A 26168-nucleotide genomic window follows, 5' to 3' on the forward strand; every position below is an offset into this window, starting at 1 on the left:
TCTCTCTCTCTCTCTCTCTCTCTCTCACACACACACACACACACACACACACACACACACACTATAGTATACAATCTTGGCTGACTTTGGATGTGTTTATGAATTCCTGTCAATTCTATAATCTTAAGTGCCTTGCTTTTAAAGTATGGGAAGTGTGGGAGTTTTAACTTGAGATGATTTTGCAAGAAATCTGAAGTGGAGAGTCTCTGAAGACAAAACGTTCCCTGAATTTGCTTGGCTGCTACCTTCGTGTTCTTCTGGTAACCCTCTTCAGTTTGCTATCCTTCAAGCTATTAGAAGAAACTGGGCTCTGGAGGAGATCTTCCTGCGTCCAGAAGAGCCAGACCCCTCTAGCTTAATGTGGAGAAGGTGGTACCCTGGGAGCCGGTCCTGGGAGGTCGGGAACTTGGCCAGTGACACCAGAAGAGTTGAGGCTTCTCTTGGACGAGAAGCTAGATCTACCTGCTTCAAGTCTGCCAACTTGTCATAGTGCTCACAAAAATCACCTGTCAGAGCCCCCAGCCCCTGGCTTGCTGAGGAGATCAAGGCATTCTGCAGAGGACATTCTTAATCACAAGTGTGTGCATTTCTCCCTGGCCCCAGGCCAAATCGCCCCCTCTCAATTCTGCTTTCAAGGTTGAGCTTTCCTTTAGTGTTCTTGACCTTGCCCTTCTCAGCCTGTGGATGTCGCTCTCCATCCACAGCCCTCCTTTTCCTGGACCCTGTTTGCAGCCAAGACTATAATTTTATTTTGGGTTTGGATATACTGATTACATTTTAGCTTCTGGTATATTTTCTTACCTGTCACAGCCATTAAATTTATTTTAATAGTTACTCTACCCTACTGATAGCCACTAACAGGGGAATTGGATATTGTCTATCAATTGGCCAGTCTGTGAACTAAGGCTGTATCTAATTACAAGGTATTGTATCAGTTCTGATTTATTAACCATTTACTGTGCCTGGGCGAAAGTAACATTTTTAGTAGCACTGGGTTGCCTGGATGAAGCTTCCTAAAAGGGCAGAGTGCCCGGAATATCTGATCTTACAGTTATTACTTTGTGTCATATATAATCTTGTTTTTCCCTGCAACAAATAAATCTTTGGAACTCCTGGAATAAAAAAAATAGAAAGAAAAAAACATTTGTGGTTACAGTATAATAAAAATAAACCATTTGTCGTGACTGTAGCTGACATTTATCAGCCCGTTTGTGGGTGCTCTTTCTCTCTCTCTCTAATACAGAACATAATTTGTCACTTTGTAAATACATTCCAGTCTAAATCCCTGCCAGCATCTGTTAGTGTTTGAAGGATTAATGTGCTACCCTGTATATGTCTGCACGTCCAGGGAACAGCAGAGCACGCGCTATGGATCTTAGGAGAGCCAGGAAATGACATTTTCTCCGTGTTTTCCTACACATGGCACTCATTTGGCCCTTCTCCTGATTTTTCCCCTTCCTATCCCAGTCTGCAGTCTATGTAGGTACCTAGGATGCAGTCTCTGCCTAGATCCGCAGATCTCCAACTTTTCTTCATTCTTTCATGGTCAAACTCGGGGTGCGTTTTCACTGTGGATAAGACCCACTGACTCTCTGAGGCCAGTTTGGCTTAGGTTCAAGTTCTTCCATCTGTTCTATGAACCCCAGTTTTTTTGTTTTTTGTTTTGCATCTTCTCATTTACAAAATTGGAGATGTTGAGTGTCTTCTTCTTAAAGAGTTATGGATGAAGAGTTGTGTGAATGTGGAGTATATAGGTTTGCACGGGGGCAGGAGTTGAATATGGGGTTGTTACCTTAGGTCGTTGTCACTGTGTATGAAATTGGCAGTGTTCTTCGCAGGATTCCAATGCTCTAAGTATCATGTTTCTGTTTTTTATTTTCATCATTTCCTGTTAGTGGGTTTTATATTTGTCCAGAAATATTTACCTCCCTGTGAATTATGTGAATTCCCACTTCAGCCTATAAAAAACTATAGTTCCAAGGATGGACTGAAGCTCAATGGTGGAAACTTCATCTAGTGTGTACCAAGCCCTGGGTCTGATCCCCAGTGCTGAAAACAAAGGGGCAAAACGACAACAATAACCACAACAGCAAAAACTAACCTGGCATAGAGGGACCTATGGTTTCCAAGTTGGGGCCGGACTGAAGGGTTTCCTTACACCCCTCTCACCAATGACAAAGAAATTCTCTGTCTTGCTGTAAGGTTCAAATTTTCTGTAACCACTGATTGCCACGAGTTCCCTAAAGGAGAGTGTGGCCAATAGTGCATAAATTCTTTTTTCTTTTTTTAGATTTGTTTTTTATTTTACTTTATGTTTATTAATGTTTTTGCTTTATGCCTTTACATGCACCACATGAATGCCTGGTACCCATGAAAGCCAGAAAAGGCATCAGATTCCCAGGAACTGAAGTTACAGATGGTTGTGAGCCACCATGTGGGTGCTGTGAACTGAACCTTGGTCCTCTGCAAGAGCACCCGATGCTCTGACCCACTGGGCCATCTCTCCAGCCGCCAAGTAATCCACATCTTCTGAAGTGACTCTAAGCCGTCAACTGTTTCTTATCCACTGACTGCAATTTAGATCAGAAAAAGATTCGTAGATGCATAAGACATGGCTCATGGCTTTAGTTCATGTTGTCGCACTTAGATTTGTGGCTGCTTTCTTGCAGTGCCTCCTTCATCCTAGGCAAGTATTCCTTTATTGGGCGGCAACCCCAGCTCAGTCCTTGCTGTCGTCTTTCCTCTTCGGTTCATAGCCCTTCTGCTCTGATCCTCACCCCCTCGACTTGTGTGTTTTTATTTGCAACCCTTTCCTCTCCAGTTTTCTCAGAAACAGGAAGAGCGAAGTTCTCTTTTCAGCAGAAGTTCATTGCCCTTGGTACATTATCCTGCTTTTTTTTTTTTTAATGTATAAAGACACATTAATGGGACAAAAATGACCTACAATGCTGGGGACCTAAGATTGAGCCTGCAATATAATGATGTCAGATTCTGGGGAGAAACAACAGCAGATCTGGGGTAAAAAATGACTAGTTGCCCAGGAACACAACCTATCTCACCCATTTGCCAGGATTTTTCTAATTGTTTAGAAATGCTGAAATATATTTCTTTTAAAAAATTAATATTCAAGAAGAAACTGAGGGAACCACTGGCAGTGTGTATTTGAAAGACCCACTGTTCCAGAAATGTTACCTTAGAAAAAAGAAGACCCTTTTTGTATAGTGAAATTTTATCATATGCTCACAGACCAACCCCTTGATACATCTGCACACTGCGTAGGACTGTTTATGCTGTAAAACATTGCTCGCCTCATCAATAGCCTATGTCTGGACATATGGATAGCATTTTCCTCCTTCTTATCCGTCCATCTACACATAAAATATTAATCACAGGACCGAGAGGCATCAGAAGGCTCATCAGGACTTTTTTGATTATAGTTCTGTAACAGAGACGATTAAGCTTGTGTGTGAAGAATTGCAACCCAGGAACTGTATTAGCAAATAAAGTTTTATTTAGACATGGCTGTATCCACTCACTCATCCATTCCCTCCCTCAGTGTCTGTGGCTGCTCTTGTTTACATGCTTTCCTAGTTGACCAGTTGGGAGAGACAGTGTGGCTCAGAACATTTATACTACTTCAGAGAAAATAATCTTCTGACCTCTGACTTAGTACCGTAGCTATTCAGGGAAAACAAAACAACAACAAAACCCAGCTCTGTCCCACTAAATCATAGTGAACACTTGATTAGATTTATACCTTTTTCTGCACACATGGAACCACTTTCTAGTGTGAATCTCAGTTGTCCAACTTGGTTACAGGTTAGAAGTAGAATTGAGTTTACCACACCCAACATCACAGCGCTGCAGTTTAAATGGTATGAATGAAATACAAAAGAAGCACTGAAGGGGGCCGGAGAGATGATTCAGTGGTTAAGAGCACTGGCTTCTCTTCCACAGGACCTGGGTTTCAACTCCCAGCACCCACATGGCAGCTCATAGCTGTCTCTAACTCCAGTTCCGGGGGATCTGGCACCCTCACACAGATATACACACAGGAAAAACACCAATGCACATAAAAATAAATAATCTTAAGAAAATATATGTATGTGCTTGTGTGTGTGCACAAACACACACTGCCAAGTGTGCAAGGTTGCCAGGGCAACCTGGTGGGGCTGGCTCTTTTCTTTGGTTTTCCTTAGGTACTAAGTGCACCAATCCTCACTTTAAGGTAGACAGCTCAGGGCTACCCTGTCACTCTAAGAGCGGGGATGCTCTTCTTCCGATGGAACATATGTCTCATCCAGTCAAGGGGAGAAGGAAGAGGCTGCTGATAAATATTGAAGAGGTTGTGAGTGTGCACACCCGTGCATGCCGCTCTGAAGTGACTTCTCATGGACATTTATAAGGTGGTGTCCTCCCCCCACCACATCCCTTCCCTGTGCTAATGCTGTCTACGATGCTCTTCAGAAAACATGAAGTCCGTAACAGGCTTTTAACAGAATCCTGCAACATGACTCATTCATCCCATTTGTCTGCGGGAGACGAGACTACAGAACAAGGTCCTGTGTCCAGCCTGTGCGGCATCTTTCCTGTGCTGCACCAAAGGCCCCATCCCTTTCCTGTACCAAGCCTCCTGTCTTTGCTGGTGCCCCAAATGGCTTTCCCTCAGCACCAGTGTGGGCTTGGTTTCTCCATGCAGCCCTTGCTAGGTGGTTTGACAAGTCTGAGAAATCCAGAAGCCAGCTTAACCCTCCTCTTCCCTCCCTTCCTTTGTTCAGCATTTCTCAGCCTCTCTCATTGTCTGTCTCCCTTTCCCCTCCGCCCCTACCCTTCCTTACTTCTATTCTTCCCCTATCTTGTCTTTGTAGTAAAAATAGTTCCCTTACCCCATCCAGGCCGCAGACGAGTATTTATGTGGGTAGTTGACAGTTCTAGTTGACCTCAGTTCAGAGCTCTGTGTAGCACAGCATTCTGCGCAGTTTACATGATGATGTCAGTAAGTTTCAAAACGATTGAAAACTGTTGCACTGAAAAAAATTGAAACTCCAAAATGGCATGTTTAAAATGTATTTTATATGTGAAGTGGGGTGGGGGGGATAAAGAGCAGGCAACATTGCCCCTGACCAACATACTAAGAGATCTACTCCAGACGGCACAACGATGAATGGAATCCATGAACTTGAGAATGAAGTGCTAGAAGCAGGTGGTAGACGAGGGGTTATTAGCAGGCTTGGCACCCGCCACAGGAGAGGGCAGCTGGCCTTCCACCTGAACAAAGGCACCAAATTTTGAGTTAATGTCCGGACAAAGCTCAAAGAGGTGGACATTATCTATCCATTATGAGTCATTTACTCAGAGGGTCACTCTCAGAGGGAGGATTGGTGGCCTGATTCAGAAATCCAGTTAAAAGTAACTCAGGAAAATAAAGGAGATGTTGCTTACTGGACAGCCGGGTATGATGGCCTTTAACATCAGAATGCTAAATGTATGCAGAACAGGTGGCCACAAAAAAAAAAAAACAAAAAAAAAAAAACCCTTTGCAACCCCCATTGAGTTACTTCATATTAATTCAGCTCTCCTCATTGTCAGTTAGAAGATAATATCATCACTTTGTTGCATCTTCAAGGGCTTTCTGTGAAAGGGTAACTGGGTTCCCAGTCAAGTCTTGTGCATGGTTGGTGCTGAGTAACAGTTGGCTACTGTTGTTAACAATTGTTACTTTAGTGAATGCCAAGTTCAAATGAACTTTACTTGGGGGCAGAAAAGAAGAGGGGAAGGACTTGCAGAAATGGTACCCTTGTGATTTCACCTGTGTCTACAGTGTTTATTTTTAAATTTTCAATGACATATTTGATCTTTCTTCTGCTCTAACTGAAAGCAATTCTATAATTCTTAGGATACAATTGTATCTTTATCATTCTTTATCTTTGCATGTGTGTTGTGGAACAAACACTTAGACTTCTTTTTTTTTATCTGACAGATTACTTTCTTTTTCTGAAATTAAGGAAATTATTGTTTGCAATTATGTATACATATGGGAAGGTATATGCCCATAAATTTAGGTGTTGGAGAGGATCCGAAGCAGATGCCCTGGAGTTGGAGTTGGAGGTGGTTGTGAGCCACCAGGTGGGTGCTGGGAAGTGAACACAGGTCCTCTTTAAGAGCACTTGCTGCTCTGGCGATAACTATGGCAGCCCAGCAGCGCTCTGAGAAGCTGAGCCGAGTCTCCAGACCCGGTCGCCTCTGAACTCAGTTCTGTTCCTTGTCTTCTGCAGTTCTGTGAGTTTAATGCTTTCAGGGGTCTTGTGGTTGTGTGTGTTGCTGCTGTTGTGCACTCTTGACTGACCTTTTACAGATTTTATGTCTCTCTCTCTCACCTTCCCCCATTGCTCTCTGCTCTTTTTATTTTCTGATTTTAATTCTACAAAATAAACCTACTGCTAAAGAGTCAACGTTTCTGACTTTGTGTTGACATTTTGAGATCATCTCCTGCAGTCCAGGTCTTTCTCAAAGTCACTATGTAGCTGAGAACGACCTTGACTTCTGGTCCTCCTGCCTCTCCCTCTGGAGTGCCTGTATTACAAGCATGCATCACTACACCACCTCCTTTGTTTTTTAGACGAGTTTTTGTTTCTGAGGTATCAGGGATTGAACCCATGGCCTTGAGCATGCTGGATAAACACTTTCTCATTCGGCTACATCCCCAGTCTAAACTGGTGAGCATTTTCAAATGTGCTGTCTCCCTCCCACAGCTGGTAGTATTTAGAAGTCTGCTCACTCACTCCCCGAACCTCTTGTCTGGCTCTCCTCCTTCCCTCACTATTATATCAGGTTTTGTAACTGTTACTCACACAAGTGTTCACACTACCATAGTTATCAGAGCATGCGACCTCATCTTTCCTACATCTGGCTGCTCTGTCATGAGTTAAACGGTCAGCACTTAAGAACTCATCTCGCCATCACCCAATGCTCTGTGATGTTTATTTGCAGGTTTTGACGCTGCTGAGCTAAGAGGTTTTTCCTCTTCTTCTGTCTCCTTGCTCTACACCCTCCATCAGGGGGATGTCATCTCCACCTTGCCCCCACCCCATCATGGCAAGACCGTGTGGCCTGTGTACCAGAGGTGCTGTGAATAGGTTGGCATTGCCTTTGTCATCTGGCTCATGACTAACTTTGGAAATACTGTGTAACTGAGAAGTGTGAGCATTTAAGGCCCTGTGGCTGCTTTGCGTCAGGCTTGTTAACTGTTTGGTCTCCAGGCTCTATTTTATTTACTTTATCTTTCCATCTGTAGTGAGAGTTGTTAAAAAGCTTTGTTAAAGCCTTCAAAGAGAGTGAAAAGGCTCTATGGTTTCAGGCTATGTGCTCCACACAGGCAGGTTCCTGACTTTCCTTGCCTAATTGTTCCTGTCTTTGTATACTGACCCTTTTCATCTCTAGTGACTTTGTTTTTGCTTAAAGTTTTACTTTTGTGTAATATTGCTAGATTAGCTGTTTGTTTGGTTTTAAAAGTTTGCAAGTATTTTTCCTTTGACCTCTTTACTTGCAGCCTTTTGGTATTTTATTTGTGTGTTTTTGTTAGGTGATGATAGTTGCCAGAACAAATGTTTTCCAGTGTCTTTGCTTATTACAGCGCAGGGGTTTGAACCCAGTGCCTAACACATTTCAGGGACGCCTCCTCCCAACTAAGTGGTAATCCAGGCTAGTTTTGACACTTTGATAGTTTCATACACTGTTAATTTCCTTGTAACTTATGAAACAGTATAGGCTGAATTCCCATTGGCTGGAGGTAGGTAGCAAGTACTGGGAATGTGTGTACTCAGGTTTTGAGGGTCTCGAAGGAACACACCCCACTTAGTGATATTCTGCTCACTCGCTCTACGTTTGCTGCTGTGCTTAATCTTGAGGGCACCTGGGTATTAATCTGAGCACCCTGGAAATGAGACGCGGGGATCTGGTGGTAGCTGGAACTCTGTTTTCCAGTCTTCACATCTCGAGATGGACTTTCTGATTCCTTCCTCCCACAGAAAAGGCACCTTCATTCTTTTCCCCAAAGGAAGAGAGTCTCCCAGCCTGATTCAGATAACTCAATTCTATGGAAGGGGCAGGGTCTTCTTCATGCTCACACGTGGCTGTTGTGAAATTAGAATCCACTCCCAGCCCCACTCCTTCCTTGAGCAACGGAAGTAGAATAAAGGCAGACTGTTAGCAGGACTGGTTCCCTTTTGGAAAGAGGAGGTGACACACTGCCCAGTGACAGTGTGTGGTGGAATCCTGCTTGGTGGGTGCAGGACCCCACAACAGGAGCAGCTTGCACCCACTTTCCAGGAATGTCTTGGGAGTCATCCTCCCTGACCCCATCAGAACTGGGGCTTCAAGAACATGCTCTCCTAGGGCTGTCACGGTTACCCGAGCCATACCCTGCCTGGAACAGACTTAGGGTTTGGAGGCTTTTGTGAACTTTTAATGCAGGACTAACTTTGTAAAACTAAGTACAATTATTTATTAATATGAAGAGGTCAGGTCTGTTTGTTCCCAGTTAGTTTGTATGTAGTGTCCATCACTACCCCAGAGTTTTTTTTTAAATATTTTATTTATCATGTACACAGTGTTCAGCCTCCATGTATGCCTGCAGGCCAGAAGAGGGCACCAGATCTCATTACAGATGGTTATGAGCCATGATGTGGGTTGCTGGGAATTGAACTCAGGACCTCTGGAAGAACAGTCAGTGCTCTTAACCTCCGAGCCATCTCTCTAGCCCCCCCCCCCCAAAGTCTTTCCAAGGCTTTTGGGTTTCTTTTTTTTTTCTTATTTTCTCCCCATCTTCCCTTCCTTTCTCCTGCTTTCTCTTTTTCTCTTCAACATCATCTACAGTGAGGCTTTCTGGATTAACAGACTTAGTTTGAAAAGCAGCATCATTAGTCTGATCTATGCTACTGGGCTGAATCATTTGAACTAACTCCAGACACATAATGGGCAACTGTCTCTCAAAGATGTTTCCTGGCTTATTCCTGCTGTTTGTCTCCTGATTCTGTCGGCTTTCAACTCTGCAGTCCCTGGCTTTCATTTCTGCTTGCAAGCTGAACACCCCAGCTTGTCCCAGCATATCTCTTTCCTGATGTCAGGGTGGAGCCGATGCACAGGGACTTTCTGGATGTTGCCTAGAACGGAGACGCTGGAGAACTTTGACCAAGCTATGACAGAGAATGTCAGAGCTTGTCCATCGCTCTATGTCGCAGATCCACCTGCGTGTGTCTGTATACTGATTGACAGACACCTTTTGTCCATTGGTGAGCCTGGGACCTGTGTTGCTAGTGGCTCTGCTGTCTTCTAGGAGCTCATTGCATCTACGTTCATTTCACAGTGGGAGAAAGGCGACTCAAGGAGGCCAGTCCATGCGAGGGATAGGTCACGTTGTGCTCTTCCTGGGACCCTAGTTGTCTCGCTTTCCTGTATGCTGGCTGAGCCTGCGGTGCCCTTCCCGTCTCCCTCTTCACACCAGTTCCCCGCGGTGGAGAGGAGACCTCTTCTGGGGGCCCACTTGGCTCTCTGCAAGTGAGAATAAGATGAATAAATTGGATAAAATGTAACACTGAGGTCAAAATGGTACTCTGTCGCTTTCTGCCTTTTCGTGTGTGAATTGAAATCCTGACACACTTGTCCTTATTTCTTCTCCATGAAGTCTTTTTTCTTTATTATTCTTACTTGGGTATGTTTGTGAATAATCACCTGCACATTTTGTTGATAAAGAAGGAAAAGACCCTTTCCTTTCCCCTCCTTCCTGTTACTCTTGGAATTTCAATATAAGTATCTTAATTTTTTCTTACACTATACAAAGTCATTTGATGGCTCCATCATTCTAATCAAAATAAGTCTGTACCTAGTACCTTAACAGTTAAATGAAAATTCTCCTCTCCATAAGCAAATCCCCCCTTTTCATGTTGTTTCTCTTCCTTATCTATCTTATTTTTAAGTGTAATTTATTTGATCTCATTGCTGATCTAAAAGATGTACAAAATCTGATGACAACCTGACCACAAACTCTCCTTCTGCACATGTGTTGTTTCAAGCCCTCGAGTCCCCGTCTTTGTGAGTGTTTTGGTGGGAGCCTTTAAAAGGCTGCTGGGGAGATTCAATTTTAAACAGGAAACCTTATGTCTTTCTGAAGGCTGTTTTTTAATCTCTCCTAGTTTATCCTTTGGAGACTCTGCCTTGCTTCTGCAGAAACTCTGCACGATTTCTCCCTTTGGATCCACCATAAATTAGCAATAACTGCCATGGCTGCTCCTCAAGCGTGATGAGCCTGTTCCATGTTTACGCCACACTCTGCGTGCCGAGCTCATATTCATCATCATGCAGGGTGGCCAGCTTCTGAGATGCCGGCACTTCGCCAGCCGGCCTGAAGCACTCAGAGGAGAGGCCGGATTATCAAATGGCTGTGGAAATGGCTACAGCCAGTGTTATCAGCTACCTTTTTAGTTCTACCTCTGATGCCATCCCATCCCTGTGGCCGTATTATATATTCATTCATTCATTCATTCATTCATTCATTCATTCATTCCGTCTCTAAAGTAGAGCCTGTCCCATGCTACTGATGGTGCATTAAACATTCTAGGTAGAGATATAAAACTGTGCCTTTTAATTTATTATCAGTGTCAGCATGAGCTATTAGCTGTTTGGGTTTCTCTCAGAGCCCCTCCTGCAGTATTTGTAGGGGTGGACATTGCTATTACCTCTTTGGAGGACACCCAACAGAAATCTATCAAAATTGAAGATGTGGCTACCCTCTGACCTGCTACTTCTGCTCCCAAGATTGCCTGGGGTGGGCAGGGTTGCACATTGCTAAGTGTGTCTATTATAGCATTGCTTTCACTGGAGAAATGAAAAACAATACCACAGTAGTCTCCGCAAATGCAGTAGCTAGCTCTTATAACAAGGTACTCTCCATATGTGTTAACACTTGTGATTATCAAGGTGCTTTTCATACACGCCACACAATGAAATCCTCACAGTAACTCCACAGAGGAGTTCTGAAATTTGTCTTTTTACGGAGATGTAAGGTAAGACATGGAGAATTTAATTTAAAAATTCAGAAGCCAAAGGGATTGTCCATGCACTAAAGTGACCTGAGTTCATTTCTCTAGCACCCTCACAAAAAACGAGAGAGAGAGAGAGAGAGAGAGAGAGAGAGAGAGAGAGAGAGAGAGAGAGAGAGAACACAATGGATGCTGATATGCCAGGACTGGCAAGGAAGGAGTGAAGATATGTGGGGCCTGGAGCTTGCAAGAAACCTGGTATAGACTTCTTTCATACAAGTGCATGCGTGCACACACACACACACACACACACACAGAGGTGGTGATACACATACAAGTTTCTTAAACTGTTAAGTATGGACTCAGCATTGTTATTATATGTTGAACACATGGCTTTGGTCAGACATGTTCTTTACGTATTAATTGAGAAAAGCCAAGTTGTGGAGCAGTGTCTTGCCATAACCCTTCAGTGGTTAGGAAAGTCACGCGGTACATTTATAGGTGCAGAGAACCTCCTTCTGGTAGTGCTTGAGACAGGCAGCTACTACATTCTTTGTGGTGCAGTGGGACTTGGGACTTTTGCATTACATGTCCTTATTGATGAGCTACCTTTGTAACCCCTAGAGATATGTCTAAGCAGCTGAAGACTATTAAGGCGAGTGCAGAATCCTCTCACCAAACCCACACTGAACCTTGATGCTGCCGACACTTGGACCTTCTTTGCCATTGGAGGCTAACCTGTGCATTTTGGGATTCTTGCAGCATCCTGGCTGCTATTCCTAGGGACCAGTACACCTCTCTAACAAATTGTGACAATTAAAAATGCCCACGGACATTTTGGATGATCATAGGGTACAGGTCGATCCCTGATCAAGAGCTGTGGGTACATCACTATCTGGGTCTCCTCATTCCAGTGCCTGAAAGGAAGATTGTTCCTCCATTTCTGGATCTTCTGACCTTGAACGTTTGTCAGGAAACATAGAAAATTGTCCAAACCAGAGCAGACAAGTCTTGTCTGTCTTCTATCCATTCAGCTTCCTCATGGTTGGCCTGCCGTTGGATAGCTACTGGGCCCCAGAACTCTGTTTGGGGCTGTGCACCTCTTTCTGAATGGAGCCTGGGGTGGGGGCACTGGTCTTTAGCCCTTTTATCAGCAGTTTTCTCAAGATAGGAGATTCAAATGCTTATCAACTTTCATTAAGAACTCAGCTATTAAGTATGCAAAATATATAGACCATTCCTGTTGAGAAAGTAATTATTCAGTAAATTAGCCAACTGTCCAGTGTACTGGCTTTTAAGCCCATTTTTGATGTTCCCAGTACTTACAGAAGATATAGGGCATGTTTATTAAGACTCTTCAACTGTGTATAAAACGAGAGCAGTCCAAAGTAATGGTGTCTGCTGAAGGAGTCTTTATCATATGAATTTACCTTCAGTCATCCATTATTTATTTCAGCTATTTTATATGCCATTATAATAAATATTATGACAGAGAAAGCTTTTACGCTTCAACTCATTGTACGACTCTGTACTTGCCTGCAATCCTTCAGGAATGTAACCATGTTTTACCTATAGTTAACATAAATCATCACTCACATTAGAATGAAAAATTCACCGTGGGGGAAGAAAAAAAACAAGGCTCTTTCTTCAACAGCGAAGCGTAAATGCACCCTCGTGTTGCCTGCCAAACTCCTCAAGCCACTCACTGCCCTGCCTTAAACTGTTTCTGAGCTGCAAAGTGAACACATCGAAGAGAAGGAAACTGGAAGGTTTTGCAACATTTTCATTCTCTTGTTAGTTTCTGGCAAGATAAGCATTTCTTAAAATCCAGAGTGCAGACTATTGCCAATTACTATCTAAGCATTTCTAATAGTTTTGCTTGTGCATAACTCATAATTCATATACCAAATTAAATATAATGCTTGTCTGTATAATTTCTCCTTTGATAGCTTTGTAGTTATCTATAGGTATTGATACAGGTTTTTTTAAATAAATTGCGTTCCAGTAACACAAAGTGAAATGTTTTGGCCTGTACACAAGGAAGAAAGGGTTGTCATGATTTTCTCATTAAGGATGTTTGTGTATTTTGGCAGGAGGATGTGTGGGTGTTTATGGGGAGGCTGGACGTGAGGACTGATTGTGATGGTTGACTTCAAGGTTAGAAATGACACATTCAGCCCCTGTCCTTCAAGGTTTAAGAAAAATCCAGGGTTCTGCCAAGGATCATTTTGGTTTACTTCCCAGATTCAGAGTGTACAATCATCATGAGAGCGTTGTCCCCCACTAGAGCATTTTTGTATTAGAAGCAAAGCAGACAGCTGGATGCAGCAATGCTTGCCTGTAATGCTGAACTGGGGAGGCTGGGGTAGGGATTATAATTTTTTACTTTAATGTTTTATTTTACATCCCAGCCGCACTTTCCCCTTCCCCTCCCTCTTAGTCCCTCCCCTAACCCCAATCTGTCCCTACCTCCCAATCCACTCCTCCATTTCTTTTCAGGAATGGACAGGCCTCCCATGGATATCAACAAAACATGGCATATCTAGTTAAATTAACACTAAGCACCTCTCCATGTATTAGACGAAGAGGAGGAAGGTTTGTAGGAGCCAGGGGGATTAGGGACACCACAAGAATTCCCACAGAATTAACTAACCTGGGATCACAGAAACTGAACTGACAACCGGGGAGCTTACATGGGACTGACCTACATACGCACTCTGCACATATATTACAGTTGTGTAACTTGGTCCTCTTATGGGGCTCCTAACAATGGAAATAGGTCCTCTCTGACTCTTTTGCTGGCTTTGGGGGGAATCATACTTTTAAGGTAAGTAAGTTCCATGTAGCAAGACCCTGTCTCAAATAACCAGGACACTTGGGAAACCACGTGGTATATAGACTAATTAAAATGCATAGGAGCTGGAGAGATGGCTCAGTGGTTAAGAGCACTGGCTATTCTTCCAGAGGAGCCAGGTTCAATTCCCAGCACCCACATGGCAACTCACAACTGCCTGTAACTCCAGTTCCAAGGGTTCCAACACCCTCGTACAGGCAAATCAACGTATATGAAATAAAAAAATAAGAATAAAGGAAAGAAAAATGCATTAGGGCCAGGAAAGAGATCTTACATACTTCCTTTCCTGGTTGTTCTATTAGATGGTGCATTTACTGGTGTCTATTTTTTACTTCTAAGCCTGTCTTAGGCTGATTCCCAACCAAGACTGCTCCTGATGCCGACCTGGGCTCACCCACCTGAGAGCTCTGAACATCACAAGTCAATTCTAGCTTCATTTTCCTCCCACATGTCCCTGCAAAGAGACTGCCATTCTTTGTCACCATTAACATCCCGTAAATGATACTGGAAAAATTAGAGTTCTGATGTCCCATGTAGGATATCAATGAATTATTAAAATGGTTTGGTTTGCCTATTGTAGTTCTCTGAATAATGTCACGTCAATAATATGCTCAGCACCGGTGTCCCTTGCCATTGTAAATGTGACAAGTCCTATTTAAGGTTGCAGAACATAAAACCAGGACTGAGAGACTGTAAAGAAGGACCAGAGCCATCAGCATAATGCAATTAAGGCCCATTGGATTAGAATTTGCAAGATGCCATTAGCAATAAGCTCTGAATGTAGATTATAGCTTTGCTTACAAGGTTTGGGTTTTTTTTTTTCTTCCAGCAGTAACGCTTCTCTTGTAAATTCTAAGTGTGTAAAATAAATATGATATAAAGTAGACTCAAATGAGAATATATGGATGTTGTTAATTTCTTGGTAGCTTCTTCAAGCTGTGTGTTAGAGATTATGAGGCAGGGCCAGATCACAGTGTGGCATGTGGCATCCCCAAATCTTGATTGTCACCTGCCCTCTCCTGCAGTGCCTCGTTGAAGTTCTCCAGTCGTTGTTTTCTCATCTGCATAAATGGTGCAAATTAATATGTACTTCATGGGAATTTCATGTCACTGTAAATGGTAAAATGTATCGGAGCTGCTTGTTACTGTTGCTGCAAGCTGGCATATCTACACAAATGCTTCGTTACACACGTGGTTTTTTACACTAGTTTCTTTACATGAGTGTTTCTTTGCACTAGTCTCTTTACGCAAGTGTTTCTTTACACAAGTGTTTTTTACATGAGTGTTTCTTTACACAAGTGCTTCTTTTACACAGATCCAGGACAAGCACTGTGTTTGTACAGGATAGGGGTGGGCAGAACCACCAACTGTGCTCTACCTGGAAGAAAGATTACACAGTTACTGATTCTTACTTGTCTTAGTTAGGGTCTCTATTGCTGTGAAAGGACATGGAGACCATGGCAACTCACGAAAAAAGCGCATTTAATTGGGGCTGGCTTACAGCATCATAGGCTTAGTTCATTATCGTCATGGGGTCAGTGGCTGCATGGCAGCACGCAGTCAGACAGTGGTAGCTGAGAATTCCATATCTGGATCTGAAGGCAGCAGGAATAGAGAAACCCACTAAACCTGGCTTGAACATTTGAAACCTCAAAGCCCATCCCCAGTGACTTCTCCAACAAGGCCATGCCTACTCCAACAAAGCCACACCTCCAGTAATGCCACTGTCAGTCTTTGGGGGCATTTTCATTCACGTACTACTAAACACTTAAGTGTTGCTTCTGCAGCTGTCTGCAATAGACAGGATTTTCTGGGCATACATTCAGAGACCCAGCTCCATGAGGCCACCCAGTACTTCTGGGTTTCTAAGTCCTTTTTCTTTCATCATCAGTTCTACTCCTTTTTAGTTTTATTTTTAAAAATACATGTTTGTGTGTACGTGAGCCTATGCAGGGTTGTCGGCACAGGCGTGGAGGTCAGAGGACAATGGGAATCAGTTCTCTCCTTCCACCGAGGGGATTCTGGGCATCGAACTTAGGTCATCAGGCTTGGCAGTAGGCAGCATCTCTCTGTAATCTGCTTTTTAACTCTTATCATGATTTTAGTTTTAATAAATCATAAGAATGAAGAGCTTCTGTCTCCTACCATTTGACCAGTTGAATGTGTGGGCCATGATGTGACCCAGATGCTCCTCTGGTCCATCCGTGTGGGGTGATGTGCATTCGCAGGCTGTTATTCAGGGTCTAATCCACTTTCCAGCCTCAGTTCCCAATAAACAGCAACTGTTACTCCTATTTTACAGAGGAGAACACTGAATGCCTCAGGGGAATTAATTTTCCCAGCCAGTCAGTGCCGGGACGTACAATGCATTCTGACTTGATCTGTAGTGTAATTGAAATCTTTACCGTTGAGCTTGGGAAGGCGTGATGACATGGCTTAAGGAATGTGGTGGGCTTCCCCCACTGGCCTGAGATCATGTATCCCCCTTCACAGAGGTACTATTGAAGACTTCCCCAAGATAGTTATAGGAGTTAAGATTAGCAAGAGGGATCTGCAATCACCATGACACTATGGATTGTTATTAAAAAACAGTGAGCATTGTGTTTGAACCTTCAAATTCATAACAATGGTAGCATTTTCTGATGGCCTCGAAGCTTATATGTGTGGCAGGCATTTTTTCTAGTCTCAAGAGGCGAGTACTGATTACACATTCTCAAGTAAAGACAGCTGGGGCCCGGCGGTCCCCTGAGCCATGTTGTCAGTGCTGCGGTCCCCCTGAGCTGTGGATCCAGGTCAGCCTGGCTCTGGCTTCTCTGTTGAAAGTGACATCATCTCTCCACTTTGCTATCTAAATACTCATGCTCTTCCCCATCTGGTCCCTCTGGTTTTAGGCAGTCTCACGTCTGAATCACACTTAGCCGATATATACTCACGAAATACCAGAGATCAGTGTGGCATAGCTGCCACCAGCAACCCATTTGTTTCTGCACAGATAGACTCATGGATCCCTGAGGCAGGTTCTAGAACTTCATAATACACAGAAAAGGAGGCTTGTTTCCCAAAGGCTTGTGTGTCTGTTCACTTTGACAACAGCAAGTTGTGTCTTAATCTCAGAGAAACAGGAAAGGAGGACATGGGTTTGATGTCAGCCCTCACTGTCCTCACCGTGGATCTCCATTCCTTTCCTGGGCTTTCCTGAGGTTTGTACTGTATCCCATCTAGTTAAGTTACCCCACTTCTCTGCCAATGAAATGTGATTGTAAGCAGCATCCTCCGCTGCCCAATGGAACTCTCTTGAGATCCTGCATGCACCTGATTGCCCTGTCTGCATTGCAGAAGATGGAGGGAGGCTCCATGACCAAGATAGACCTGGGTTCACCCACATGCTTGGTTCAGTGTGAGGAGTGGAGGGTCTTTGCTGTTTTATGATGTTTTGATTCAGTGCCTGTTCCTTCAGCATTTGCTGACTAATACAGACCTTGCTGGATATGCTAAGGAGTTTGGAGTTTTTGCTGGCCAGTCTGAATTGGAAAGGGGGCTTTCGCAAGTATGTTCTGCCAAACTAGAGAACAGGCTCTGTTCTAGATTCTCCCTGTTCTAGAAGGCACATGCTAATTAAATCACTTGTTAGTAAAAGTAATGCCCTTTTATTATGACAATGGGTCATTTCCAGATCTTGACTATGGGGATGATTATATGAAACAGTTCATTGTTCTTTGTTTTCTATTGCTGTGATAAAGAAATGGCGACCAAAAACAACTTGGGAAGGAAAGGATTTATTTTGACTTACATGTCCTGATCATAGTACTGAGGGTAGCCAAGGTGGGAATTAAACTAGGGCAGTCATCTGGAGGCAAAAATGGAAGCAGAAACTGTGAGAGAGTGCTGTTTACTGTTTTGTTTATCCTGTATTATATGACCCAGGATCACCTGCCTAGGGGATGGCACCACCCACAGTGGGCCGGGCCTTTCCACATCAATCATTAATCAAGAAAATGTCCTATAGGCTTGCCTATTGGTCAGTCTGATGGAGACATAATTCAGTAATGGTTTACTCTTCCCAGATGACCCTAGATTATGTCAAGTTGACAAAAACTGAGCAGCACACCCATAACAAAATGTCGCATAATTTGGCAAAGATACACCAAGCAGAAAAAAGAAAATGAATGCATCTCCACATTGGCAAAATCCTCCTAATAACTCTGATCTAATAAATTTTAGTATTGCCAGTGTTGAGATTTTTAGGTTTTGACAATGTACTGTATAAGAGCTCTCCACTGTGCGGAGCTGGCTGATGGGTGTGTGAGATCCTCTAGATCTGTTTTGATGTCTTCCTGCGAGTCTATCACTACTTCCTAATATAAGCACATGCATTAAACGAGCACAGTGATTTGTGGCCTGCCCTAGATAAATCACTGCCAGGTTGAGTCTCTTGCCTTCTCTCCGCTGATAATCCACAACCCCACCCTTCAGAAATGAGTCCCGTCCGCTGTCTGTCCGCCAAGCTACACCTTTCCCAGGTAGAGCACAAGCCACAGTCAACATTTCTGGGAAGCTGCTAAGTTTGCTCGGCAATCAGGAGAGCAAGCCCCCTCCCCAGCACAGGAATAAACACACACTCCTAAGCCAATTCCCAAAACAGCATTCTACCCCCCTCCTGGACTTCACTGGGTTGCATACAGTTTTTCAGAAGCAAGAAACCTGATAGTCAGGGCAGGAGAACTCTCTGAATAATAGTGTGTGGACTGGTGTCTCTATCCCCAGGAGCCTAGTAACCCACAGCTCGTGAATTAGTTGGGTGACCCCATGCTCCCCCTGGATGTATATGTCCTGGTTTTATTCTTATTAGCAATGGCAGCTAAGTGCTGTATTTTGAAGAAAAAAAGTGGAGGGGAACCGAAAGATAACCTACCAATTTTAAGTTACACATAGAGAGGAATGTGTGGGTCACTTGGCTCCACCATCATTTTCCTTGGATTGCTTTGGGGTCACCATCTGGGAATGTTCTCCCTGTTTTATGGAGAAAATATGTACATGCATTTTCATAATGTGGAGCATGCTATCCTTTGGGGTTTCCAGCAATGAATGATGTCTTAACAAATGCCTGACTTTCCTTTGTGATGTAGTTGCATTTTGTTAGGAGTCTGTGTATTGCAAGGATTGTCTTGCCCTGGGTAAAGGAAAACGGGAAGCATGGGAGTTAGGGGCTGTGGCTAGGGGCTGACAGTCATCTGATTGTTCTAAAGGTCAAGTACTTAAGTATCATGCACGCACAAGATTGTGGGGTAATCCAAGTCGACTATCAACACATTTTAGATGTTTAACAGAAGTTTTACCTATTGGATAGATACCAGTTAGTGGACAGAAGGATGAACAAACAAACAAGCAAACAAATAGAAAGCTGTATCGTTTTGATACCACGGTGCTTTGCATAGATGTGACCTTACTCAACTTTCCTCAGGTGCCATGGTGACCGCTCAGGTATCTCTTGTAGCTTTCATCTGTCTGTGCAGCTTTGGCTAACTCAGAACTCCTGACCTTCCTTCCATTCCCTCTTCCTTTTTAGTATTATGGGCCCTTACCACCCATTTTATTTTTAATTATGTGTAGGTATGAAGGTAATGTACCCGTGAGTGTAGGTTTCCCACTGAGACCAGAGTTGTTGGATTCCCTGATTGGAGTTACAAGTGGTTGTGAATCACCATCGTGGGAGCTGGGAACTGAAGTCAGGTCCTCTGTGAGAGCAGTGTGCTGAGCCAGCTGCAGTTCCTACTTTTTTTCTCTCTAGAGTGAGGGCTATGACTGAACCTTACGTGGCCCGCCCGGCTCCAGGATTCCCTGACATAGGAAAACTGAGAGCGCTCTCTGCTGACACCTCTGCTTTCCTGGGTCCCGTAGATGCTTTCCTTCCAAGTCAGCAACATTTTAGTGTTTGCCATTGTCACCCCAAATTTGGAGTTTTAGCATTCAAGAGATGGATCTTATCACAGCCACTGACATGCTGTTGTATCCAGGGAAAGCACTTACTCACTCTGTTCCACTTTTTCCTAAACCTGGGCTCTGTTAGTAACCTTGGGCTGGGTCCTATAGGACCTAGTATCAGTGAGCTGGTATGATGTGGCCTTCAAAAAGGACCAAAGTCAATCACATCACGTATCCATCCCTCTTATTGGCATGTGGCATTAGCATAAGAACTTGATACAGGAGATGCCTCCTCCTAGTTAAATTGACTGAGCATCTTCTGTTTTTCTAGGACACTCAGCTGGCAGTTTTGTTAGGACTCATTAATCGTGAATTTATCTTTTTCAAATGAGGAAACTGAGGCTCAGAAATGTTAAATGTTCCGAAGTCGGTATGATTTCCGTGCACACTGGATCTTGGTCTTTGCTCATAGCTTATGAGCTGGGTTAGAGCCCAGTACAGAGGCAGCCAAGCTAAGCTGGCTACCACGCAGCACAGCCCGGATCCATTCCCAAGTAAGATAGCCTGCATTTGCTTCACGGCATTGGAGGGGTCCTGCTATTCTCCTTAGTCTGACTTAGGCATCACAGTTTAGACTAGAATTCCCAAGTTTGCCATTTGTTTCATGAGCTTTCTATACCTGAACAGACAGGTAATACTGGGCATTCTTGGAAGAATTAGGTAGGTCTCAGAAAGAGTTGGTATTTAATCTTGTTCCCCACAGTTCACCCAGAGTTAAAAGTATAGAATACTCCATAAACATAAGGTCTCAGAAGAATAGCCCTGGGGTCTGTCCATGCAGGATCCTGCCACCAAGACCATGTCCACTAGGGCTTGACTGGCCCTGATCCCAATTCCTCTGGGAAGGCTGGTTTGGGGCCACTCTTTCCCCCTTCTTTGCTCTGTAGTCTCTTAAATTGCCACCCTGGAAAGTCAGGGGAAATATTCCCAGCTGTTCAGTACTTTTTTAGACGTATTTTAAATGTGTGTTTTTGCACGCATGCACACATGCACTTACACAAGTGCAGGTGTGTTTCTGTGGAGGCCAGAAGAGAGCATCAGATCCCCTGAGGCTGGAATCCCAGGCATGCGTGAACTACTGAACATGGGTGCTGAGAAGCATACTCTGGTGCTCTGTAAGAGCAACAAGTGCTCTCAGCTGCTGAGCCATCTCTCCAGTACCTTGCTGCTGCTGGTGTTGCTTTTGGTGTAGACTCTCTCACTGGCTCAGAATTTCTGAGTAAACAGTGCTGGCTGATTAGCAATCCCCAGCGATCCTCCTGTCTCCGCCTTTCCAGTGCTTGGACTACAAGGCATGTGCCATCACATCTGGGTTGTAATCACACCTAAGTTCTCGGAATCAAAATCACATCCTCTTGCTTGTGTGGCAAGCAATTTCCGAGCTGATCATTTCCCCAGCCCTGCCCTTAATTTATTTGGAGTCACAAAAACGTCTCACCATGTTGCCTCATTTGGCCTTAAACTCACCCGATAGCCCAAGCTGACCTGAAACTCACGACCAGCTGGGGTGTCAGGATTGCATGTGTGCTGGACCACTACCCCTGGTTGAATTGACCTTAAGGGTGATGCAGGCTTAGTGGAAGCGTTTCAGAACGTGGGTGGAGTCTTTTTGAGATCACAGTATTGTCCATTGCATTGCGGCCAGGCTTGCTCTTGGTCTCCCGCCCCCATAGATGTAGCTCTTTGGAGCACATATTTAAAGATAACATGAACTAGAAAACTCCTTGGAGCCTCTTCCACATACTGAGTGAAGCCATGCACAACCCCCAGCCTGGAACTCCAGCCGAGTCCCAGCCTCACATGCTCCCCGGACTTGGCAGTAAAAGCTGTGTTCTTCCATCCATTCTGATGATGTATAGTCTCTCTGGGCGTCTAATATTAAACAGGGGAATTCCGACATGTTCCATAACGCATTTACTGTAACTTGATACCATGAACTATACTTGCTGTTATTTATCATTTCTTTTTTATTTTCTCTCATTCCAGCACAAAGCCAAGGTAGAAGCAATGACCCTGGACCTGGCTGTGCTCCGCAGTGTGCAGCATTTTGCTGAAGCATTCAAGGCCAAGAATGTGTGAGTGTTTCAGTGCGGGCTTATACATCATAATTGCTTGCTATCGTAATGTCTTTATCAGATGAACACTATCAGGAGAACGCAAGGCTGCAGTGCTGTCTTGGCATCCAAACTGGAGGCTCATTTATATTGGCACTGTTGAGGTGGACTGTATTTGCTTGACTCTGAGTCACCCTTGTTATGAGATGTGTCATCAATCTACTAACAGCTTCACAGACCAAAAAGAAAAGAGAAGACATTATTAAAGCACACAAGGCTGCTCCACATTAGGGCAGTTTTAAGATGTACCCTCTGACAAACTTGTGTATCTCTCCGAATTGAGGAAAGGTGTACCTGAAAGGGCATCCAGGAACCTCACTTATTCTGTACGGACAGGGTTGAAACCCTCGGCATGCTTTCTTCTAGTGCTCATCAGGCCTTTGATGCTTTGACATGGGTGTAGCTGTGGACACAGATGCAGGCTGCAAGACCTCGGGGCCTTTCCAGCCCCTGGTGCCTCCTCATACCCACAATCCTGGCTGGATCTTGCATTCGCTTTATCTGCTGACTTCAGAAGTGAGGATTCTTCATCAGCCCTTAAACATGCCTTAGTTAGGGGGGCTGTATACTCTACTACCCTCCAGAAACTTCCCTTCCCTACCAAGAAAGAAGTTGGAGAAAAGAAAGGAAGAAGGAAGGGGCAGGGAGGGCATGAAGCAGACTCAGGCTTCATGCTAATGAAAGCAGTGGTGGCTCGCGATGTTGTAATTATAGTATTTTGTTTCCAAGGTTTATTTTTATGGTTGCTTCTATAGGGCAAGCAGTACTAGTTTCTCATTAACCATTGTGGCTTTGGTTTCATTAATAAATAACTTCACTTAATTTTATTTTCCAGTGAGGTGATTGAAGCATGAGGATTAAGTTAATCATAGCCCCGGTGGTGCCAAGGGGAAAATAATGGCATGAGTGATTCCAACATGCCTGGACTGGTAGGGCTCAGACTAGGCCATGCTGAAGTTCCCTGTGCGCATGAGAGGAGCTGGGGAAGGGATCTTTAATCAGGCATTCCAATACTGCTGTGCTGCCTAGCTTCTCTTCCCGGGTCCACTCTGGTCTTTTAGACCATCCCAGTATTTGATCTTTACTGAGCACGTGAGTGGACTGACTCCTGGGGCAGAGCGTCCTGTTCAGAGTACTCCAGACTTGTATCATTCCAAAGGGAAGACCCTTCCCTGACTCATAGGCAGAGCTAGATCCACCCTTGGCCCTGTCAGTCAGAAATGTGAGCCCTGCCACATGCTCTTTCTGGTGCTGTGTCCTCGCTAGCTGCCATCCCTTGCCAGCTATCAAAGGGGCTGGCAAGCAGGAATGGCGGTGGCTCTCACGTTTACTCATCTCATCCTCATCCTTTGTTTGTCTACTTACCAGGCGTTTGCCAAGCACATCCGAATCCCCAGACATTCTTCTGGGAAGACATTGCTGGCCACTGGAGCCAAGGTGACCTCAGCCAGGATGGCCACAGCCTTAAATGTCAGCAAGCTATATTTTATTACTGATGCCAACTCCTCATCCAATAGGTCTATAGTTGCAGAGGGACAAAATTACTAGTAACCCCAACAGCAGAAGTAAAAGCTTATTTTGGGGGGTTCAGTTGGGGCACATGCATTTAGAATGCCTTGCCTGCACCTTCTGATTCAGTTCCAAAATCACTTTCATGGAGGGAGTGATTGTATCCAATATGCAGATGAGAAAGTGAGGCTAGAAAGATAGGGTAGGAAATGCATAGACAACATTTGGTAAAAGAACGGCCCCAGGTCCCATGTGGCCCATCACACCAGGGTTCCCTCTGATCTCCTGTGTGCTACCGTCTTTAATATAAAGACAATAAAATGTCGAGCTCAGAAAACTAGTGAGTTTCTTAGGAACACTCGGCAGCTGATGGCACATGGAGAATTCTGTCCATTCTAACTTCTCCTTCCTCCCTGGTACCCACTGCCCTGATTAGGTCTCAAAGTGTGTGGCTTTGCTGAAGAGAGCTGACTGATCATAACCCCGTCCTCAAAGCTGTCATTAGATTTTATCCAGCAAATAGTTCAGAAACTATCACACCTAAGGGCCTTTTATAATCACGGACCCAAACTCTTGGAGGGAAAACTCGCCCATTCTGCACTAATCTTTGGTTGCCAATACTTTATGTTCAGGCCCAGAGGCAAGGTTTCACTTAGACTAAGGCTTAGGACCTATGCTGCCTGTGCCTTAAGAGTCCAGGGTTGCTCACAGCGTGGAGAAATACTGCTGTACTCAAAGTATGTATAAAACAGTGAGTGATTTTCCCTTTTGACATACTGCCAGTTCCGAAATCTCCCCTGGAAAGGCAAATGACAGCTCAGTGCTAACGGTGTCCGGATTCAGAGAGCTGTCAGAAGTGAATTTAAGTGCCGGTGACCAGGCTGCCAGAAAAACATGTGTAACTCTAGCCTTATCATCACCTCCCATCTTTGGACATTAAAATTTCCTCGTGTGTAAAACATAATGACAAATGAAAGCATGCCTGCCAGTTCAGAACCAGTTCCTTTTTTGTGTGCAGTTGGACCAAAGAAAGGAAAAGCCCTCCGATGTGAATTCCACGTGGGCGCTCCATTATGCTCCACTGAATAGGTCTGTTCACAGCCTGCACACGAGCTCTCTGGAATACCATCAGGCTCCATGCAATCCTCAATACAAGTGTGACCTCGCACCTTGGGATGGGCAGTGCATTTATGTTGTCACTTGAGGATGGCAAAAATGACAGGCAAAGGCAGAAACACTGGTGGAAAATGCAGCCTGTCACGTGCTGCAGAGCTGGCCTCTCCCTGACTTGGGCAGACTTGAAATCTGCCTCCCCCGTAGATGACTTCTCTTTGGAGGCTAGGGTAGGCTGGGGAGAAGGGGACCGGTATAGAGCGAGCATGGCTGATGAGGGTTACGGAAGCAGTAGGGACCAGCCAAGCATTTCTGTTAACGCTTTTCCTGTTCTGTGTGTGTGTGGGGGGGTGTGTATGTGGCGGCCAGAGGCTGACATTGGATGCCTTCCTCAGTCACTCTCCACTTTAGTTTTTGAGACAGGGTCTCTTCACTGACCCTGGAGTTGGCTGTTTGGCCAGGTTGGTCTGTCAGCGAGCTCCAGGGCTCCTCCTATCTCTGCTTCCCCAGCACTGGGGTTACAGGTGTGTCTCGCTTTGTCTGGCTCTCACGTGACTGGTGGTTTGCTTGAGAATGCCCTCCATCAGCTTCTGTTTGAATGCCACCAGTTGGTAGGACTGTTTGGGAAGGATTAGGAGTCATGGCCTTGGAGTGTGTTAGATGGAGAATCTGAACACCAGATTGTCTGCCTCCAGGCACATAGAGGACACGTGACCACTTGCCATGCCTGTTCTCTGAGGTCCTGTGTTCTACCTGCCCAATCTGCCTCCTCCACTTGCTTGCTCATTGTCTTTTTCATCCATTTCTTCTGTTGTTCTCTGCTACCTCTTCAGGGTGGTCAGCTCAGGAACCTCAGTCTGCTTCTCGATACTTCTCGCCGGAGTTTGTGATGGTAGTGGTGGTCAGCCAGTGTGTCTCAGGCCAAATTATTCTGGGCATTACTGGAAAGTTCCAAACCAAAGACTGTGGCAGTTTCCCACCAAGTTGAATTTTTTAAAAAGATATTTTGAGTTAAATTGGCATTCAGAAAGAAGCCAGACTCCACAGTGCTGGTAGGCAAGGGTATCTGTCAGTGGGGAGCAGCTGGGGCAAGTCCTCTGTGATCACCCAGGCTGCTCATCTGGGTCCCCTGTGAGAGACTCCAAAGCCTCCACTTGGTGATGGCTGCTTGTGTGCTCTCAATCTGGCTGTAGCTGTTTCATTTACCAGAATAGAAAGCCTCCATCTTGAGGCCCAAAACAGCTCGGCGTTCCAAGGACGAGATGTTCCAGAAGCATGTTCTTTCTCACTAGCGTTCTGTCGTTCCCAATAAAATGGAAGGCTGCACTCCAATCCTGCAATTTTAAAAGCTGGGAATGGCCCACCATAAAGGACATGGGTTACTAGGATTCCTGTTGCCAGCCAGCTCTCATTGGCCAAGGGCTTCATTCGTCCTCAAAGAGAGCTGCAATTGATAGAAAATTCATATTAACCTAGTTGTGCAATTCTGAAGGCTTCTAGAAGTCCCTTTTTCATCATGGGTTTCTATTTCTTGTCTCAGCTTTCTGTCTCCAGTATAAT

At 44.5% G+C, this 26168-nt stretch overlaps 1 protein-coding gene across 1 annotated transcript in view; it reads left to right on the forward strand.

Annotated features, from left to right (window-relative positions):
• Wwox (WW domain containing oxidoreductase) overlaps positions 1-26168 on the forward strand; it is an 881293-nt gene that overhangs the window by 221196 nt on the left and 633929 nt on the right. The window contains exon 6 of the mRNA XM_005345723.3: positions 21859-21947. Coding sequence (XP_005345780.1) covers positions 21859-21947 — 89 coding nt within the window. The remainder of the gene's footprint in view (positions 1-21858; positions 21948-26168) is intronic.

Source organism: Microtus ochrogaster, chromosome 4 (assembly GCF_000317375.1).
Source record: "Microtus ochrogaster isolate Prairie Vole_2 chromosome 4, MicOch1.0, whole genome shotgun sequence".
In the NCBI taxonomy this organism is placed as follows: Eukaryota; Metazoa; Chordata; class Mammalia; order Rodentia; family Cricetidae; genus Microtus; species Microtus ochrogaster.